At 64.4% G+C, this 21397-nt stretch overlaps 1 protein-coding gene across 17 annotated transcripts in view; it reads left to right on the top strand.

The window, feature by feature from the left end:
- Positions 1–988: 988 nt before the first annotated feature.
- The window catches only part of ABLIM2 (actin binding LIM protein family member 2), a 140179-nt gene continuing 119770 nt past the window's right edge, over positions 989–21397 (top strand). For all 17 annotated transcript variants that reach the window (XR_006217108.1, XR_006217107.1, XM_042985053.1 and 14 more), the window contains exon 1: positions 989–1132. Coding sequence is in view for 15 of the 17 variants with exons in the window: in XM_042985053.1 (XP_042840987.1) it covers positions 1123–1132 (10 nt within the window). In the remaining 2 variants the exon portion in view is untranslated. The remainder of the gene's footprint in view (positions 1133–21397) is intronic.

Below are 21397 nucleotides of genomic sequence, written 5' to 3'. Positions count from 1 at the left end.
GGCTTTCCCGGGAGTCCAGGGTAGATGGGCCAGAGAATCTGCTCCCGCTTCGGTATGCCATTCAGAGTCCACGTTTTCTGCGGCCAGCCCTCCTTCCCTTGTTGGCTGCAGCTCCCAACAGCCTCGGCCCAAGCCAATCGTCCTCCCGCCACCTCACCCCGCCGTGCCAGGTCCGGAAGCCTGCCTCCCGAATGTTCCTCCAGTCCAGTCGCCTGCACCCCAAGGACCCCTTTTGTCAGTACCAGGCACCAGCGGGTTCTGCCCGCTCCCAGTCCTTTCCTGAGGCCCACCCCTAGTCCTTCCCTCTCCAGGACTCGGACCCCGCCCCGTGCTGGGCTCCTGACGTCACAGAGGGCAGTCGGTGACAGCGGGGGGGGGGGGGGGAGAGACTGGGGCCGGGGACTACCGTGGGGTAGGACGCGGCCCCTCCTAAGGCGCCAGCCAGTGCAGCGCGGCGGGAGCCTGCGGTGTGTTGCCCTAGACCTGGAGTCGGGAGCCGCGCGCCAGCCCGCGCCCCGCCTCGGTTTCCCTGTCTGCACAACTGGGTGAGGCGGGGGTTGGCCCAGGTCTTCAGGCCCCCTGCAACTCCACGACTCAACTGGAGCTGCACCAAGCTCTTGTCCCTTGGCTTCTCTCCCTGTCACTCCCGGGCTCTCGGGAGCCGCCGCCAGCCAAGGCGCCAGCCAGGCCGCTTTGACAGCCCCGCAGAGACCCACCGGCCGCGGCGGGAGGCCGCAGCGGCGTCGCCTGGCTGCGCGTGCGCGGGCCGCGCTGCCTGCCGGGACTTGTAGTTCGTCCGTGCGGCGGCTGGGCCGCGAAGGCGGAGCGGCGGGGGCGCTGCGCCTACACTTCCCAGGGCGCGTCCTGCCAGCGGCGCGGCGGGGGCGGAACGGGGCGGGGCCGCGCGAGGGGGCGGGGTTGGCGGGGGGCGGGGCCGGCGGGGCGGGGCCGGCGCGCCGGGGGGCTGCGGCGGCGCTGCGGGCGGGCGCGGACCTTGCCCGGGGCTGGCGGACCCGGGAACCCGCGGGCTGGCGGGCTGGCGATCGCGCGGGCGCGGCCCCTGCGGGCAGGAGCCTCGGGCCGCCGCAACGCCGGACCGCCCGCCTCCCTGCTGCCGCCGAGATGAGTGCAGGTGAGTGTGGGGACCGAGGGACCGGCGCGTCCCCGAGCTGGGTCGCGGCGCAGCGAGGGCTGTGGGGGCATTCTGGGGCTGCACCTGCAGCACCGGGGAAATCACCCGGTGGCTCCACCCAACTCTTGTCCCGGGGTCTTGGCAAACCCGAGGGGCGGTCCGCAGCCCCCTGCCCCTGCGCCTGCGGCGCGCGCAGCTCTGCAGCCCGGGCCGGAGACCCCTTCCCACCGCGCCGGCCCGGGTGGCTGCGCCCGGCTGTCTGGAAGGCGCCACTTTTTTGCTTCTCACGGGTCCCGGGTCGCTGCAGGTTGCAGAAGGCGACCGGGTCCGGGCGGTGGGGAGCAGGGCCGCCGCAGACCCTGCCACGGAGAGGTGTGATGACTTGGGGGGCTTTGCGGCAGGGGGTGCCGCCCTTGTGCTGCGCTCGCGCCGCCTGAGCGGGGTGGGGGGGGGCGTCAGGTCGACCCCCGGCGTCTTGGGCTCTTCAGCTGCAGGTTTGGGGGCACAGACCCCGCAGGTGGGTGCGACCCGCCCCATCTCCCACCGCTCGGCATCTCGGGCCCGCACCCCTGCGCGTCCCTCAGGCTGCCTCCCGCCGCACCCACCGGATCTGACAGCCTCTGTGTGGCCCTGGAAAATCCCACAGCGTCACAAGCCAGCCGCACCTACTGCGCTTGGGGAAACTGAGACCTATAGCAGGGAGGCCTTGGCATGAGTCTGGTGCGCGGCCAGAGGGGCCCCTGATTTGAGAGTCTCCTGTGGCCTGGCACTGGGCGGACGGTTGGTCCGTACCTTCCCTGGCAGGGAGGGGCCGTCACCCCATTTTTCAGGGTGCGACGAGGCTCACCAGGCTTGAGTCCCTTGCTCGGCTCACGCAGCAGAGTGGGGATTCAAACCTGGTGCTGCCTGCCTCCTGTGCTCTTTCCTCTGAGCCTGTCTCGCCAAAGACTGCAGCATGGCCCTTGGCCATGGTGCAGAAACCACCGGGACAAGCTGGGGGGAAATGGGACCAGGGAGGGAGTGTGCATTTAGCGAGTGCTTGCCCCGAGCTCTGCTCTTGGTTTAGGAGGACTGTTTCCAGGGACCCATCTCGCAGGGGAAATAGTCCCCTCCCCCTCCAACCAAGGAAGGAGGGACCGCACTGGCAGTGGGCGTTGGGAGAGTGGCTGAGAGCAAATGGCAGGCAGCGGGAGGCAGAATTCTCTAGAAGAGGATTTCTGAAATGGCCAACCTGTTCTCTGGAGGTGGCTGGGGAGCGGGGCGCCCTGAGACCCGGCAGAACCTGCAGACACATTTATCTAATGGCAGGTGGGGATAATGACAGGGTGCACACAGGGTAATTTTAGGTTTTCTGTGATCATAATTGATGGCTCCGGTCCCTCCTGTAATCAAGGGGAACCCTGGAAGGAGCACCAGCATTTGTGGTCGTCTTGGGAGAGGGGCTCTGTGGGCACCGGGGGCCGTGCGGGGTCGTGAATCCAACGAGCAAGGGGGCTGGGGTTTGAACCGTGCTGTCCGCCTGGTGGCAAATTGTGATCTTGGCGAATGGTGGCACCTTCCTGAGTTCGGCTTCCTGGGGTGTGAAGACAATATTCCTGGCCACCTGGAGCGGATGAGATTCGAGTGGGAAACCCTGCACATAGTAGGTCCTCAGTAGCTTGTGACGGTCATTGCTAGGCGGCCACGTTCCCTTGTCTTTGTGAGTTTGCCCAGCCCTTTGGAAATGCCAGCGCGCCTGCTCCCGTCCACCTGTGGCTCATGCCCCAGATGTGTCCCCGGGCCGTTATGTGCACCCCACACCGCAGTGGGGGGAGCGGTGGTCCCGCGTGCCTGGCGCCTGGCTCTCGTGTGTGGCCGCTGTGCACATCTGGCGGGTCAGGGGCTTCCATCATCAATGAGGGCAAGTGCCCTGATGCCCCCCTTCCGCCAAGAAGACTGGCATCATCCCAGAGCTTGGTGCTAACAGGTGTAGGTGGGCATCACTCTGTCCGGCATCCAGCTGCCTAGATGGGCCCTTTGGGCAAAGCCCGAGAGTCTGTACAACCTTCCCAGGTCACAGGCTCCCCTCCTCCATGCCACCAGGCTGCAGGCACGTCTTCCTTCAGTTACATGATGTGGGTCACCTTTGAGATGGCTTGGGTGTGGCCTCAGGGCCCCGTGTATTTGCCTGCTTGGTTTGTGGCCTGTTATTTTGGGTGGCCAGGGAAATTGTCAGAGGCGGCATCCTGTGTCAGACCTAGATCCAGATCCCACGCGCTAGCTACGGGTTCCTCGTGCCTCAGTTTCCCTGTGGTATGGAGGGAATGCCCTTAGCTCTGCACGTAGCCTTGGCCTGCTGGCACGGGGGCGAGCAGATGAGGAGTGTGGTGGTCTCCTGACGTTGCAGCCTGTGGGGGGTCACAGCGGGCGAGGTGGGGTTGAGGGGAGTCCCTGATCTGGGAGAGGCCCCAGGGCCAGCTCTGATGGATGCCAGGTCCTCGAGCAAGACCCATGCTCTGTCTGGGCCTAGATACTGTCCCTGGCGGCTGCAGGCCTGGCAGGTGGGCATCCCCAGCTGCTCAGAGGCTCCTGGCTCCTGGCCGGTTGGATCAATGTGCCGGGGCCGCCATAACAAAGCACCACAGACGGGGCGGCTTAACCACAGACGTTTATTCTCTCGCTTCTGGAGGCGGGAAGTTCAAGTTCAAGGTGAGGGCCCGGTTGGTTCCCGCTGAGGCCTCCCTCCTCGACTTGTAGACGGACCTCTTCTCTCTGTATTCACAGGGCTTTCCTTAGGTCTGTGTCTGGGTCCAGATTTCCCGTTCTTAACAAGGGCACGCCGCTCATGCTGGATTGGGGCCCACGTGACTGGCTTCGTGTTACCTGAATTACGCCATAGAGTCCCTCTCTCCAAAGGCAGTCCCGTTCTGCGTTACCAGGGGTAGGGCTTCAGCATGTGGATTTGGAGGGAGGCACGGTTCAGCCCCAAACAGGTGCAGGGCCAGGTGGAGAGCCTGGGCGGCCGGCTCCACTGTCCTGAGTTCATGGCTGCCTGGTTAAGATCTCGGAGCTACGAGGGATCTGGAGAATGTCGGGGAGCAAACCCACTCACATGCACAGAGGGGAAGCTGAGGCCCGGAGAAGGGAAAGCAACCGTCCAGGGTCGAGGAGAGAGTGCGGCAGAGCCAGAACCTGAGCCCCGGTCCCCTACTCTGGTTACCACAGCCCTGGGTATTTGGAACAGAGACACAGCCCTTCACCTAACCCGAGTGTGGACAAGGACCCACCGTGGGTAGCCGCAAAGGTGCTCACATCAGTGCCACAGGAAGTTAGCAGCTGCCTAAACGTGGAGGGGAGTGACGAGACACCAGCCCGCCGTGCGGTCACTCGTTCGGGGGGCTCATGCTTACCGCACGCCCGCCGTGTGCCCGGCACAGCGCCAGGCCCCCCGGGAAGAGCAGTGGACAAGAACCAACACAGTCCCCATCCCGCTGGAGCTGCTCACGGCCTGGGGGTGGGGGGAACATTCTAGTTAACAGTATGTGAGGAGGTTTTAACGTTGGGAGAAACGCTTGAGCAGACGAGTTTAATTTAGACAACGGCGGAGGGCAGGGTTGTACGTCATCCGCGATCTCCAGGCTGCAGACACAATAAAGGAGGAAAAGCCGGGGGACACGCGTCACGATGATGTCCGCAGCGGCCTCTCTCGTGGAAAGAGGACAAAGAAGGTTCCCCACGTCTGCGTCTTTATATACCCTCTGCGACTTTCCCAAGTTTTCTTCATTGCGTATGTTCTCCTTTTGCAGTGAAAGTGGGCAAGGAGTGCTGCCGAGTCTAAGCAGGGCGCACGAAGTCCGTGACTTGGTGGGAGTTCCAGAACATTCCGTCCTGCGGGGGCCGCTGTCCTTTGGCTGGGAGTGGGGGTGGACGGTGTTAGGGAGCTTCCCACAAGCAGGGGCCCTGGTGCCTGGCTTCTCTGCATGACTCTGTCAGAATCAGGTGCAGAAGACCAATCATCCTGACCCAGAAATCCATCTGAAAAGGGCGGTTTCTCGCCCGAGAACCAGCTGGCACGCTCTGGCTCCGCAGGGGCATCCCTGAGTCTGACCTGTTTCCTCTCGTGTTCAGGGGCACCCCCTGACCTGCCACCCAGGACCTTTGGATTCTGTCGTTGAGGTTAATTTGGGGTTAGATGGCATATTTTCTGGAATCAAGTTCTGATTTTGGTGAACTCTTTTTTTTTTTTTTAATGTTTATTCATTTTTGAGAGATAGAGACAGAGCATGAGCAGAGGAGAGGCAGAGAGAGAGAGAGAGAGAGAGAGAGAGGGAGACACAGAATCCAAAGCAGGCTCCAGACCCCGAGCCGTCAGCACAGAGCCCGACTCGGGGCTCAGACCCACGAACCGTGAGATCATGACCTGAGCCGAAGTTGGACGCTTAACCCACTGAGCCACCCAGGTGCCCTTGACTTTGATGAACTCTTGGCGAGTCCGGTCTTAACTGTCCCAGAAAGGGGAGTGTCACCCTCGCTTAGGGAGAGGTCACCCGCCTGGGACCCTGACTCCCCAGAGCATCATCTGGAGTGTGGGAGAGCTGAGCTGCGCGGAGGAGATGGTCGCCTCGGGGTGATGACAGAAGAGGGTGGGAAGGGCCCCAGCCGGCAGGGTCTGTCCTGGCACCGGTCCTCGGCGGGGCCTGCCGTGGTGGCCGACAGCAGCAGCTGCCAGGACTCTGGTCCCTCCCCTCTGCACCGACACGGGGACTTCCTCACACCCCTTGCTCTGCCCCTGCCTCGACAGGACAGGACAAGGCCTCCACTGAACTCGGGTGTCGACATTCCAGCTCGGTCACCTGCTGGCATTATTGATTGTGGAACCTCTGTGTGCCTCCGATGCCGCCTCCCCCGGGGGTCTCGGGTAGGGACTGAGGGTGCGGGTCCTGACGTGTGGGAGAGGCTGGAGAAGTCAGCTAAAAGAGCTGCCATAGGAGAACACGGTGGTGTTCGGATCGCGGCTCAGTTGTGGGTGACGACCACGTTGGGAGCCACGGAGGGGACCGGCCAGATGTGTGCCGACTCGCATGGGCGGAAAGCCCTGGGCCTCAGGGCTGGTAGGACGCGGGGCAGAGCAACCTGAGCGGAGCGTCTCTGTTTACTCGGGGATGTTTCCACTGCCGCGGCCTCTAGGGTGTCAGGAAGGACCGTACTTCAGTGTCACCGCAGCCACGGCTCACGGGACGCTCCCTCGGGCCCCACGCCCGGCCAGATGCTCCTGAGTTCTCACAGTGCTTCTCGGGGCTGCCCGGGTGTCCCCATGATTGGAGGGAGGCGTCCCCGTGACGGGAGGGGAAGCAAATACCCAGAAGGGCCTGGTGGCCGCCTGGCGTCGCGCCACACCCGGGTTTGAACCCCATGTGCCCAGACACTCCTCTTCCCACGTGGGTGGGCTCTGTGCGCCCACCTTCCCCCCACTGCCCCCTGCGCTTGCCTGAGCTGGCTTTTCCTGCCATTTACTGCCCCCCAGTAATGCGTGGCTGAGAGTTTGGGTTGGATAAGGCTTGGCCATTTCGTAATAATGCTTTGTAGTGACGGGGGGACTACAGGGTCCATCTTGTCCCCTGGGGCATGAAGCATATTTGCATCGTTCAGGTGTAGCACCTGCGTTCCCAGAGCCAGGGAGGCAGAGCCAGACTCCAACCCAGCTCTGTCTGCCTCCAGAGGGCACGCTCTTTCCCCTGCCTTCTCCAGGGGCTCCCGCCTGGGGTCCTGGCACCACCCAGAGATCCGCATCCACATGGCTCAGACCACGAGGGAGAATTTCACCCCATCAAGCCCGCAAGCCTCTCTGTAGCCCGGCCCCACTGGCCCTGGTTCTCCCTTCCCCCAGGTCCCCGAGACCTTCTAGAGCAGCAGTCACGACTGTCCCGCGTCCCCGCTGTGGCGCCCGGCCCAGCCCCCCTGGCATCATCCAGCCCCATGGGTTGTGCCTCAGCTCCCGGGAATCCCAGCTCCACCCACCCGGGCCGCTGTGTGACGTTGGGCAGGCTGTCTTCCCTCTCTGGGCCTCAGCGTACCCGTCTGTAAAGACAGGGCCTACCGTCACCCTCAGGGATGTGACCCGCTTCTGACAACCCTGTCCCCCCTCCACTGTCCCCAGAGAGATGGTCTGAGCTTGAGGCTGAGCCAGCATCTCAGGGAAGCATGGCCCCCATCATCCTTTCCTGCCACGTAGAGCTCGTCTGACAATTCGGTGGCAGGAAGCACTTGGCCTTTACACGGAGGCTCCCTGATGTAAGGAGGCTTCTCCGCAGCCTGCCAGGGAAGCCACGTCTGTGGGCGTCTGCCTCGTACCCGAGCCGGGATGCCCGCGTCCTCCCTGTCCGTGGGCAGGACTGGGGAGGGCGGAACGTGTGCTTTGCATTTCGTGGCGCTCACTTTCCCTTGGCCGCAGCCAACAGCAAGCCCCGCTGGGTGCCGGGGCTGGTCCTGGGCGCCTTCTGCCTCCGTGGGCTCCTAGGCTGGTGGCAGCCCAGCCAGGCTTCTACTGAACAGGACGCGTTTGGGGGGCTCTGTGCGCCATTTGCCTCGCCTGAAGATTTCTAAGCAACGAGAGAGGTCGTGTTGATGCCTTGGAAAGTACCGTCGGTGGCTTGGGGGTCAGGCTGACCTGGGCTCCAGTCCCAGTTGTCATCTGCTAGTTGGGTCCCGGCATCTGGGTTGCTTAGCTGCTCTTTGCCTCAGTTTCCCCACCTATAAAGTGGCGATAAGAGCACCCCAGCCTTCTCCAGTGTTTGCCAGCGTCCAGAGCCTCTCTCTGACCCTCTGCCTCTCCTCGGACGTGGGCGGCCCCAGGATCCTACCAGAAGATGATGTCTCAGTTGGGGCTGCAGGTGGGTGTGAAGTTCAAGAAGGAGGAGTTGCCAGGACCATCCCCGTGGCCCCCACTTCAGGTTCAAATCCATCAGGATGACTCCCCCCGCCCCCAGCCTTTGCCCTGTGATGGCCGCAGTCCAGGTGCCTCTGGGGACAAGGACGTGGGTCCAGGCAGACTGCCGGGGGAGCGACCCCAGGAGGCACAGGTTGAGAGGACGAGGGGGGAGAAGGGGAGGGGGGAGAGTGGGGGCATTCACATGGGTGGGCAGCTCCTCAGGGCAGTCCCGTGTTGGGGGGAGTGGGATGCTGGGGTCTTTGCCCTGCAGGGTGGGCGTGGTCCCCCCCGTCCGGTCCAGGGCCAGCGAGTGTCCACCGTGCTGTGGGGGAGCCTCAGGTTGCAAAGCGAAGTGGTGCATGGGTTTGCAGCACGGAGGGGTCAGCCAGCTCCCGTCCTTGTCTGCCACGGGAGACCTAGGGGTGGGGAGGGGACAGGTGTCACCGCAGCTGCCACACCCGCTGTGGCTCCCACATACTTCGGATATTGTCCAGCCTCAGCTCGGGGCCACCTCTGTTCCCAGCCATCAGCAGCCCCTCAAGGGCTCAAAGCCATTCCAGAATGTTCCGATGACTGTTTATTGAGCACCCACTGTGTGCAGAATGCTGTCCTTGCTTGTGGTGCCCAGACGCCCTTGCTTGCCTTTTTCCTGCCGCTTTCTCCACTGCCACCCGCCCCCCCCCCCCCCCCCCGGCCCCTGTGCTGGAGCTCCTCCCCCTCAGTCTTCCAGGCTTCCAACCAGAGCTCCAGACCGGCTGTGACGCTATCCCCGCTCTCTCGGGGACTTCGCTGCCCTCCCTCCGCAGAGCTGGTGGGCGGTGGGCAGGGCTGGGGTCTCCTGCTGAGGACCTGTGTCTGGTCCCTGCTGCGTGTGACCCAGGGTTAGGTCTCGCCCCTCCCCCAATGCCTCGTCTGGGATGGTGTGGTGAGCTGAGTAATGGCCCCCTGAAATGTCCCTGTCCTTGTCCCCAGAACCTGGGCCTATGTTGGAAAGGGACTTTGCAGATGGGATTCAGTTAAGGACCTTGCCTTGGGGAGACTACCCAGTGGGCCCCTCGTGATCCAGGCCCCTCAGGAGAGGGAAGCAGGAGGCGGAGAGGGGAGAGGAGGGCCGAAGCAGAGGTCAGAGGAGGGGGGACCGAGGAGGGTCTGGGAGCCTAGGAACCAGGCGCCTCCAGAAGCCGGACGGGGCGGACAAGGGGTCCTCCCCGGGAGCCTCCAGGAGGAGCCGGCCCTGCGGACCCATTTCAGACTCGGAACCCCAGACCTGTGAGAGATGACGTCTGCTTCAAGCCTGTAGGTCTGTGACCATTTGTGGCAGCTGCTGCCTGCGACTCCGACGGCCCACGTTCCCCACCTTCCCTGCTGCTGGGTCGGGAGGCCCAGGGAGAGGCAATGTCTGCAAAGGGGGGATTGTTCCCGACCTCCTCAGGGGTGCGAGGCTGTGTGGTTTCAGTGCACGCATGCGGCCAGGGCCTCCTGCTCCTGGCGGTGTTTGGGGAGCACCTTCGTGAATAATGAATGCGCGAGGACTGCCCGTTGGAAGAGGAAAGGCAGGGAGGGGCCGGTGTTTACCGAGAACCTCCGGGCTCCCGCTCCGGCTCACGTGGGCCTCTCGGTGTCCGGGGCGGTGGGGTCGTGCCCCAGGCTCCGGACGCCTGGCCAGGGCGCCCGCTCACCGACCGGGCGGGGCCTGCGCACGGATGGTCCGTGTTCTGAGCGTTCCTCCTGATTAGTCCCAGCTTCCTGACTGGGTGGGAAACCGGGGCTGGACGTCCGTGGTGTGTCCCATAAGTCACCAGCCCGGATTCCAGCCTGCGAGCTCCTGGATCCAAACCCACTTCGCCCCTGCTCACGTGGCCCTCTTGGACCTCAGCCAGCCTTCCTCTCTTGTGGTCAGTGTCAGACCTGACCCCCGACATCTGTGCGGTTTCAGACGGTCTGCGTCTGCGGGGTCTGGAGCCAGGCCTTTCTCTAGTTCTGGGGGCACAGTCTGACACCCCCCGGGTGGGTGGGGGCAGGGGGATCTCACACAATCTGCTTTCCCCCGGTACCGGGTGAGCCCGGGTCTCGGGATGGTGCGTGAGCGGCTCTGGGGTCGGTGGGAAGACATAGGACGGTCTGGTGGAGAGGTGACTGGGTCCTAGCTCTGGCTGCGTCCCCCCGGCAGGTGCCTCCACCCTCGGAGGCCTCACCCCTCACGTGCCGTTGGGGTTGGGGGCGTCTTGCGGGCCCTGCCAGCCCTGCACCCGGGTGTGGGCACCTCGGGACACAGGATTTGCTCTCAGGCAGGCAGGTGATGGCAGTGGCCGCGGTGTTTCCCACCCGGGGCCCCGGCACCCCGAGCACACCTCCCGCTGCCCCTGTGACGGCTGGGGCCTCTTGCCCGTGCGACACCTTAGGCACTGTTCAGCCCTCTGGGTCCCTGCCCACTGCCTCTCTCACCCACCCGCCTCAGGTAAAGCAGCAGCTGGTCGGACCGAGACGTGAGAAACGTTTCTGGATGCGCAGCCCTGTGCCCGACACACGGAGGGCGCTGGGCAGACCAGGGCGGCAGGGACCCTTCCCCGTGGAGGTCACAACCCAGACAGACAGGGAACAGGTGTATCGGAACCTGGTGGGAGGCCGAATGGGGACAGGACAAGAGGGATCGCGTCCGTATGGCATCAGGGAAGGCTTCCTGGAGGAGAGGGCACGGACTTGAGTCCCAGGACCGGCACGTGAGTGGTGACTGGGAGGCAGGAGGCTCAGCACGAAGGCAGGGAGGTGGGGAAGGAGGGTGTCCGGGCATCAGCAGACCGTCCGGTGGGGCCAGAGCGGATGAGCCGCACGGCAGGGGTCAGGCCCGGCGGTGAGGAAGGAGTCAGGACGGCGACCAGCTGTGCGCGCCAGTGGTGGGCCCGGAGCCATGGCGCTGGCGAATGTCTTCTGTCCTGCCGTGGTGCCAGCACCCCCGCGTTCAAGCCCAGATCGACTCGTGGGCCTCCGAGCCCCCCCGATCCGCCTCCTTGTTTGTCGTTCTGATCTAGTGGTTCGCCTCCCACTGAAACCGGGCCTGGCCTGCCAAGTGCTCGGGGAGTAGTTGTGGGTGCGGGGTTACGCGCATCAGCTCCCTCACACATGTCCCGGGGTGCTGCAGAAATCAGGAAATGCGATATGTGTACAAGAAGCCCGGCATCCAGCGAGGCGCCTCCCTGCCTGTCCCTAGTGGGGGAGGGAGTAGGGTGCAGTGTGGGTGTGGCTAAAGGGCAGGGCGGGTGTGGGTGCAGGGCAGTGTGGGCGTGGTTGCAGGGCCCAGAGCGTGTTGTGGGGCGCGGCCCGGCCAAGGGCTACTGCACGGGATGGGCGGGGGCCCCAGTGCTGGGTGGGTGGGGGCTCCTGGTGCTGGGGGACGAAGGGTGGCGGTGCCCCGTCTGCAGGCCACCCGGGACTCGGGCTGCCTTGATTGCTCTCCCCTGCAGGCCCTCTAGTTCCCTGCTCGCTCTGTCCCCCTGGCCAAGCCGGGCCCCCCGAAGCCTGTAAGGCCTAGGGCTGGCATGACGCGTCCCGCCACCGATGCTGCCTCTTCCCCTCCTCCCTCGGCCTCCGGTCTCCTGCACCGCGGTCCCTTCTCTGTCTGTGCCCTTGTGGGCAGTGGCTCAGCCAGCAGGCTTTGAAGGAGCCGAGAGGACTTTGGACAGGCAGTGGCTTATGTGCCCGAGCCCCAGGGCGGGGAGGGGTGGGGGCCCGTGAGGGCCTCTAGGGGGGTTCATTGCAGCCCAGTGCAGGAAGCTCTCCTGGCAGGTGATGCCGTGGGCTGGAGGTCACGGGGCTGGAGAAGGGGGGACTCAGCCCCTCCTCACTGGAGGGCGATGCGCAGCAATAATTTCCTCACCATTCTGGAGGCCGGCGGGCCGCTCCCCCCAGCGTCCCCGGGCTGAAGTGAAGGTGTCAGCGGGGCCACCACTCCGGGGGCTCCGGGGAGAACGCACTCCTTCCTCTTCCAGCTTCTGGGGCAGCGACCCCCCATCCCTTCCCGCCCGTCTCCCCTGCCTCCCTCCCACCAGGACGCTCGTGAGTGCATCAGGACCTGCCCGGACCATCCATGACGGTCCCCGTCTCGAGACCCTTAACCGGATCGCACCTGCGGCGAAGGGCATCCCCCAGCATCCGGCAGACAGCCTCCGTGCCCACCGCTTCTGGGACCCGCACTTGTCCTCACCCTGTGGGGTCTCCAGCCCGGCAGAGGGTTTTCGAGGATGACTTCTCATTGGGGAAAAAAAAAAAATGCGACTCTTAACTCGGCTAAATTTAAACTTCCCCAAACCCCATGAGCTGGATCCCGTCACAGACTGCCGACTGGGGCGCCAGCTTCAGGCACACCCACCGAGCCTTAAGTACATCCGCGCCCTTTGGTAGAGGAATCGCTTCTTCGGGACTCTTTCTGCAGAGGCTCTGGAGCACAGACACGGGTTTGTCGTCCAGCGCAGGGCGGGCACGCTGTGCACCGTGGCCCGTCCCGCCCCCAGAGCGTGGGGCACGTTCATCACTGTCCGTCCAGTGGGGGCTCTCAGACCCGCTTCTAAATGGGTTGTATTTATTGGCGTTTCCTGAGCCGGACGTCAAGATGGAGAAGATCCTAAGATATTCGTTAACTCGACGGATAATAAACAGCCCTTTGTATGTCAACATGTGTTTTTAGTGGCCCGAGGGGCGTTGGTTCACAGTCGGGCAAGTCTCCTCAATGTCCGGCTTGAGAGACGACGGCTGGACTTCACTCTGGCCTGTGTCCAGCCGGTCCCGATGCCGCACGTGCCCTCGGGACGAGGTGCGAGTGGACCCGGGAAGCAGCATCTGAATCTTGTTCCGAAAGTGGCTCTGACTCCCCGACGGGGTCTCGGCCCCCTGCCCCCCAGTGCTCCCAGCCCCCACTCCTTGGAGAGCCGCCGGTCCAGGCGGGGTGCCCTGCAGTCGTGACGACGGTGATGAGGGGTCGGCGAGCCCACGCGTCAGTGCTGGCGACGGGTGAGGAGCAGGGGACGCGGAATCCCCCGCGCCGCTCCGTGTCCGCCACGCACGCACGGAAGACGCGCGGGGAGAAAACGCAGCAGCGCGCGGGAGGGTCGTGGGCACCTTTTGCGCCCCGGCTGACGCCGGGCTGCTCCTGCCGACCCACTTTGAGGACGCGCAAGGGGCAGGGTTCGGCTCAGGGAGGCTTGATTGGAGCGCAGCTGCCCGGCTCTCCGGCCCCCGCGCCGGCTCCGGGGACGCATTCCCCATTTCGGGAGGAGCGTGCTCGCCGTGGAAGTGGGGCGGTGGGTGGCACGACGCGTGACCAGCACGGGAGTTTCACGGGGGCGTGTGCGTCGGCTGCAGTTACAGACGGGAGGGGGTTCTGCTCTGGAGCAGATTCCGGGGTGGTCCGTGAGGAGAGAGCCGGGGTGCCCGCACCCCGCCGAGCTGCAGCAGGAAAGCTAAATATAGCCCGGGCCTGTGCCGGTCTCCGCAGGGGCCCCCGCCCCCGCCGCCGCGGCCGGAGCTCGGGGGAGCGATTGATTTGTCTAATAAAAATCGATGTCTGCTGCTCGCGGAGCATCTAGTAACGCCGGGCCCGGCGGAGAAGTCGCGGATCCCCGTGGGGCGGGGGCGAGGCTCCCACGCTGCGCACAGGGCGCTCTCGCTCGGGACGCGCGACGTGCGCGAGGTCAGGCGGCTGGTGACGAGGGGGCGGGGTTCACACGGGCCTGGCCGGCTCTCGGGAGACCCCCCCCCCCCCCAGTGCCGCCTCCCCCAGGGACACGTGTCTCCTCGTGAGGTCTCCAGATCGACCTGCTTCTCCGTAAAAGGTGCCTCGGGGGTGGCGAGAACGGCCGTGGCGAGAACGAGAGCAGTGGACAAGTATTGGCCATTTGGCCCCCCGGACACTGAGGGGTGGCGGCCACATGCCTGTTTTGCAGGTGGGGACGTGGAAGCCAGGTGGCTCGGAGAAGGCCACCTGGAGTCCCCAGCTGGCAGGTGGAACCAGCATTTGCCCTCGGGCGTTCCCTTTGGACTCTGGGCTCCCGCTGACCTGTGACGTGCCTCCTGTGATCTGCACCAAATGTGGGTCAGCTTCCCGCCGACGCCTCCTGGGACCCTCTGCGACCCTGCGTGACCCGTCCCTGAGCTCGGAGCCTGCGTTGGTTCATGTGCGTGTGGGGTTTTCCTCCACACCTCGGCTGGCCGAGGCCAGGGGGCTCCTGACGCTCTGATGGCTGGGCTGCGGCTGGGCTGGGGTGTCGGCGGTGGCTGTCACTGCCCAGAGCCCTGGGGACAGGGTAGGAAACATTCTGAAAGGGTCTTATACAGAAACCGTTGCTTTTCTTAAAATAGGACCCACAGCCTCCAAGGTGGGTACCTTGGAAAGGGCATCTTGCTAGAAAGTGGGGTCCTGAGGGCCGTTTCTGCCCCGCCCCAGTGGCCTGGGGACCAGCACTGATGTCCTGCTCGGGGCTCTGATGCCTCCCTTCCTGGACCTTCTTGACTGACTTCCTATTTCCTCTGTGAGGACCTGCCTCTCCCTGGTGGGGGGGACTGATACCAGGAAGGACACCCCCTTCGTAGAAGACCCTTCTCTCTGCCCCAAAGGAGGGGGCCCCGCCCTGGGTCCTGTGGACGGCACGGCAGCATCTTCCAACCCGCAGCCAACCAGCCCAGCGTCCATGGGGGAAGGGGGGGGGCAGAGGTGGTGGCTTCACTTGAGTGTATCGATCTGCTGGCCAGGTGCTGGAGGTGACCCTGAGTTAGTTACTCGTCCAGGCATAATGAGAAAGCCAGACGGTACGTGATGAAAACACAGCATGAGAAAGCACTTCTCTGGGGACAGAGAGAAGCCGGCTAGTGAAGCTGCTCGGAGAGAGAAATCCTGGCAGGCTTCCTGGAAGAGGTGGCATTAAGCAAGTAGGTGTTAGCCAGACAAAGCCGTGGGGAGAAGGGCGCCCCGCAGCAGGCACAGAGCCCTGGAGGAGAGACTGGAGGGTGTGCTGGAGAAACTCCACCGGTGTCGGTGCCCCAGGTTAGGCCCTGGGTAAGGTGCCAGGGCCCCACAGCCCTGTCTGCCTCTCCTGTACGTGGTCTCCCGCGCCTGTTTGGCATCGCGCTCGCAGGTGGTGTTCAGGGAGCATGTGAGGGGCCGAAGAGGCACAGGGGAGAGGAGGGGAGAGGGAGGACTTCGTGCTTCCGCAGGCACAGACCCTGCGTCTTCTGACAGGGCTGCTGGGGTCCAGGGTGCTGGCGACTCAGCCGGTGATGCCAGGCCAGGCCAGGTTTAGGGGGCTGTGGGTGTCACGACCCCTGCAAGAGAGCTATTGCCCAAGAGCTGGCGTGCCCGGGTCAGGGAGGGCTTGCGGGTCCCCGTGCAGGGGAGAGGGAGGCGGGAGCAACAGAAGGGATGCCGTGCTGAGGCCCCTCCTCGTCCTCCCCACCTGCTGCCGAGCTGTCTTCCGTGGCCCTTTGGCCCCTCTGGACTGGGGTTCCTCGAGGGTCACGTGGGGTCAACCTCCTCTGAGGGCTCAGGGACAGGGGTGCTATCTCGGGGAGGGAGGTGGCACCGGCTGGGCGGGAGAGAGGCTGGGCGTGCCAGCCAGCCCCTGTTCTGGAAGCCCGGACCCCCTACTCCCACGCAGCAGGCTGACCCCGCAGCCCGTCCACAGCCCTCCGTCACCCTCAGCTCTCCTGAGAATAGAAGAAGCAGCCCTTTTTCAGGCTTTCCCCATGTCATTAAATCTGTGACTCTGTGAAGCCAGGGGACACAGGTGACAAGGGCGTGTGCCCGCTGCGTCTGAGGTGAAGAGTCATCTCAACGGCTACGGCGCTCTCCCCGGCCGGGGGCTGCTGGGGCAGCGACATGAGGCCCCCCAGACCCCCGCCGTCTGGAAGTCCGGTCCGGCGAGGGAGGCTGGCAGGGGACCATACAGGCACAGGCCTTAGTGCCTCAGTGCCACCTAGACCAGCGGGACTCAGAGACCAGGGAGGGGCCTCGGGCCAGTCCGAAACCCTGGTGACAGCCGGGCCGCGGCTGTCCCAGTTCTGGAGTAGAACCTTCTCCATTCCCCATGGCGTGCCCGACTCCAGGGACCGCGGCAGTTTGGCAGCGGACGTCTGTGGCTGGCGGTGGGTGGGGACGGTCACTGGCCTCCGTGGCAGCAGCAGGGGAGTGTTGACCGGCGGGCAAGGAGGGGCCGCCCCACCACCGCTGCCACGGAGGAGCTGGGCCCCTCCCCGGCCTCTGAGCTCCGTGGCAGGTGCCGGGCTGTTCGTACCCCTTCCTGTTCAGACACTCGTCCGCTCTCTGTCCGAGGTGATGGAACCGTGCGACACACGGCCGAACGTCAGCAAATTTGGAATGCGGAGGAAAGGAGGGCGAGCCAGTGCGCTGAGAGCGTCGTCGACAACGGTCCTCCTACTTAGAACCCAGAATCACGCTGGCAAACGGGGCTCCCGTGTGCAGACCCGCGAGGGACCTGCCCCGAATACTGAGCACAGCGGATCCACCCTCCCCCGCGGTGTCCTGTGCGGACACTGAATTATTCAGATATCGATTACTTGACTCAGCTTGAACAAAGAGACCCGAGTCGCATTCGTGGCTGGCAAAGGCCACTTCCCTGCGTGCCCGCGAGCTTCTGGCGAAGGGAAATGAATTGCAGGCAAACGCTGAACCAGGCCCCATGTGGCTGTGGTCTGGCGAAGGAGGACGGTGGGCTGGTAATTAACTGCGGGGCACGTCCGGGCCCGGACTGGCGGGTCCCCACGGGTCTTCCGTAAGATTGTAGCTCATGTTTCTTCCCAGCTCTGGGGTGTTTGTGACACCGTTAGTTTTTCCAGAATCCTCGGAAATACTCAGGGCTCTGGGGTGGAGGTGGGGGAGGCAGGACGCTGAGGCCACAGGGCCAGAGTCAGGGCTGCCTGTGCCCTGGGCCCCGGGCCCCACCCCCCGCCCTGAGATGGCTGGGGGTGGGGGGAGAGGGAAGGGGGATGGGTGGGGGCAGGGTGGAGGTCGGCTGAGCTCAAAGCCGGGTGGGATCACCTTGGAGGAGCAGTGCCCGCCCACCTGCCCCGCAGCAGGTGACCCCAATGATTTCAATGAGAAAAGAGGCTTTAAAAGACACGGTTCACACACCCAGGCCCCATTTGTGCTCACGGGAAGTGTCCTGGTCCTCGCCACCTCCCAGCGGCCTCTGGGCTCCCTGACGCCCGCCTGACCCCTGCCTGACGCCCGCCTAACTGGCCAGCCGGAGCCTGCCTCTCTGCTAAACTCTGTCACCAGCCCTCCACTGCCTCCCACACGCATCTGGGTACCACTCTGGCCAGAGGGGACCTTACAGGGGGGCCCCGAGCATCCAGTTTTGCAAAAGCCGACTGATGAGCAGAAAAGGAAAAATCTGTGACTCCCAGCAACACAGGAATGCCCCCAGGCCCCACTGCGGTATTTTCTCCCGGCTCTTGCCTCTGCGTGGACCCTCAGGTGGCACCCCGTGCTTGTCTCCTCGACCTTCCGGAAGCTTCTATGGCAAGCAGTATCGCAGCGACCGCGGGTGGCTCTGAGCGGGTTCTCCATGCTTTGCTGACCACATTCTCTCTTTCCTTCACCAGGTGGACAGTGTTTCCCGTTTTGTTGTTTTGTGTGTTTAACATGTTTAAATTGAGATAACATACACATAATGTAGAACCTACATTGGTGTCAAGGACATTCACATTCTTGTGAAACCTGCACCACCCTCCGTCTCCAGGGTGTCTCCATCTCCCCAACGGAAACCGTGTCCCCTGAACTGATTCTCTGTGCGCCCCGCCCGCAGCCCCTGGCGACCTCCATTCTGCCTTCGCCAGGCATCTGATGCTCTGGGGACCTCAGAAGTGCAGTCACACGGTGTTTGTCTCTGCCGCTGCCTCGCTGCACTGACCGTAACGTCCTCCAGGTCCGTCCACGTGGTGGCAGGTGTCACCAGGTCCTTCCTGCTCCAGGCTGGGAGACGCTCCATCGGGTGGACCGCGTTGTGCTTCGCCGTTCGTCTGTTGATGGGCACCTGGCTGCTTTTGGCCACAGGGGTGCACGTACCCGTTCTTCTCCGCTTCCTCGGGCATAATCCAGATTTCTGCATCGGGGGCGGACTCCGGGGCTCGGCCGAGGGGCTGAGACCCGGCCCCTCCCCACCCCACTGCCCGTCACTTCCTCGTGAGCACCGGTGCCCGGGCCGTGGCGCTGAGCTCCTAGGGGTCCCTCCTCCCACCCCTGCAAATTTGCTTCAGGGGCCCGCCTTCCCTTGCGTTTCCCCCCTCCATCAGCCAGCGTTTGGGTGACCTCCAGCCGGCTCTCCCTGACCTCCCCCCACCCCCCACCGATGCACCTGTGTGTCCTCGTGTCTGGGTGCATCTGTGCCCTTTCTGTCCCCCTCCCTCGACCAGGGATCCCACGGGAGGCACTTCGGCACCCCTCCCCCACCCCTCTCCGCCCCCGCCGTGCTCCCCCCACCCCTCCGCCCCAGAGCCAGCACACATCTGCTGCAGCCCAGAGGCCTGAGCTGTGGGTGGGGGGCATGACCCCGGGCCGCAGCTCCCAGGAACCGGGACAGCGTCCGCATGAGAGCGGGGTGGCCTGGGGCTCCCTGGGAAACACAGCCCCGTGCTTGGGAAAGTTGCAGGGCCCAGGCGCTGAGGTGTAAATTTATCCACACTGAGCTGGAAAACATGCCGCCCCTTCATTCCCCCGCTTCCCCGGTCCCGGGAGCGTGATTCATAGGCCCGCCCTGGTCGGCCCCCTCACGGCGCCCCGTTGTCTGGGACGCAGGGACGCTGACCCACGGAGCAGACGCCACGGTGGGCGGCAGGCGGCGGCTGGGGCCCCCCCTCCGTCGTGCTTTGGGGGTTTGCCGCCCTGGGCACAGCATCGACTGGCACGTTTTGCTTTCGTTGCGTAATTAAATTAAATTCACCATCTTCACCATTTCCGGGTGTCCAGCTCAGTGGCCTAAGCGCATTCACGTTGTCGTGAGGCCGTCCCCACCCTCCTCCCCAGAACTGTTTTGTGTCCCTGGACTGACACGGGGCTCCCCGCCCCCGGTCCCCACCGTCCACTTGTGTCGGCGGATCTGACCCCTCCGGCCCCTCGTGGAAGTGGGATCCTTGCACTGAGCCGAGTGTCTCCGGGGTTCATCCGTGCCTGGCGTGCGTCAGAATTTCCTTCCTCTTTCGGGCCGAACAGTATTCCGTTGTTGATCATCCACCTGCTGGTGGCCCCCCCGGGCTGCTCCCACCTTGCCTGTTGTGAATCATCTGCGGTGGCCACAGGTATGCGGTCCTGATCTGACGGTCCCATCAGCAGCTCTGCGGCTGGTGGCCTCACGACCATCCCGTGGTCCTGCCCTCAGCAGGGCCCGGGCGCCGGGCCCTCACGGGGCACGTTACGCGTGGCTCTTGGGTTTCCCTCCCCACGGCCTCCCGGGGCTGGGCGCCGTTTGTGTCCCCGGTGCACAGAAGAGAAACTGAGGCCGGCGAGGTGCCGGGCGCTGGATGCAGGAGTGGCCGCGTGGGGGACCCACATCACCCCTTTCCCCGGAGCGCGTCCAGCGGCCTGTCTGCGTTGGTCCATTCGCTGGCTAGCGCGTTGGCTCGTGGAAGCCCCAGGGGTCCCACCCTGCGTCCCGTGCTGGCTCACACGGGGGGAGGAACCGGCGAGGGGTGAGGGGGTTCGGGCCGCGCGGGGGGCACGCGGGCCCGCTGGCCTCACGCGTGTTCCGACTCGCCGCGAGCCCCGCGGAGGTGTCTGTGCCCGTGCAGACCTGACAGATGGCCGGGGCCGGAAGTGCTAAATGGAAGTAACTTCCACCAAACTGCTCTCCCCAGGGCCGTCCCGATTTCTGCCTTTGCCCAAAGGAGGCGTGAGTTCCCGGTCCCGTCCCCTCCCAGCCCGGTGCCGGGCAGCGTGTCTGTTCCTATTTGCCGAGAGGATGGGAAGCAAGCCCCCGCCCCCCACCTTTGAGCTGCCTTCCCGGGGACTGGGGGCACTGAGAGCCCTTTCTCCATTTCCGGGCCACGTGTGCCTCCGCAGATTTCCTGTCCCTCCTTTGCCTATTTTCCTATCGGCTGCTCATCTGTGTTTGTTGACTCGGGAGGCGGATGGGTGTGTGGACTGCGCTTTGTCAGGCCGGGGGTGGCTCCCCGGCGATCTCGGTGCGGGATGGCACCCCCACGGGCCGGGGGGGGTGTGCGTGTCCGAGGGTGTCGGTGGCACAGTAGCCCGGCTGGCAGAAACACGCCCCCCCCCCCCAGCCCACCCTTCTCGGTGGCTGGTCTGCCCTACAGGCGGCTCTCGGGGCCACCGAGGTGTCCCTGGGCCTCCTGCAGCTTCCCGTGGCCCCAGGCTTCCCAGCTGCTGACCCCTCCGCCGGACCCACTGCCCCTCCGAAGCTTTCTCTGTCTCGTTCGGAAGCCGGCAGAATTTGTTCGATTCTTTGTTTATTTATTACTTTTATTTTTTTAATGTTTATTTTTGAGAGAGAGAGAGACAGAGTGTGAAGAGGGGAGGGGCAGCGAGAGAGGGAGACACGGAATCCGAAACGGGCTCCAGGCTCCGAGCCGTCAGCACAGAGCCGGACGTGGGGCTCGAACCCACGAGCCGCACAAACCGTGAGATCGTGACCTGAGCCGAAGTCGGACGCCTAATCAACAAGCCACCCAGGCGCCCCTCCCCTTCAGATTTTAGAGCCCAGCCCTGCTGATGCCCTGACTCGGGGCCTCGGCCTCCCGAACAGTGAGAGCACAGGTGTCTGCCGTTCAAGCCCCCCAGTGTGGGGTCATTTGTCACCGCAGCTGCGGAAACCTGATGCCGTCACCAGCTGGGAAGGACAGACGTCATTTAGCAAGCGCCACCGTCTCCCAGGCTGGGCACCAGGTGCCTTCACCTACAACCTGTCATTTGTCTCCCTGCAACCCGGCAGGTAGGCATCCCCCTTTTACGGACAAGGAGACTGAGGCTCAGAGAGGTTATGTCTCTGGGTCAAGGTCACCCAGCTGCTCAGCGATGATGGAGCTGGTTGCACACCCAGGGCGGCCCGAGTTGCAGAAGGGGAGGTGAGGGAAGCGGCAGGTGGACGCAGACGGGCGCGGCATTCTCTTTTCCCCGCTATGGATTGCCGGGGGCTTCCAGGCAGAGGTGTCCAGCATGCAGCTGGCTCTGGGGGCTGAGTGCTCAGGAGAGGCCGGGGCTGGGCCCTAGAAATCCTTGCTCAGGGCCCGGACGGTGTCGCAGATCCCTCCAGACCCCAATTTTTATGCCCCTGAAAAAGCGTCGGTGTCTTCTTTCCTTTAAAGTCACCTTGAGAATCTGTACCATCTGCTGGAAAGTT

The sequence above is a fragment of the Panthera tigris genome, chromosome B1, assembly GCF_018350195.1.
Source record: "Panthera tigris isolate Pti1 chromosome B1, P.tigris_Pti1_mat1.1, whole genome shotgun sequence".
Classification (NCBI taxonomy): Eukaryota; Metazoa; Chordata; class Mammalia; order Carnivora; family Felidae; genus Panthera; species Panthera tigris.
This window is presented reverse-complemented; position numbering and strand designations above follow the sequence as displayed.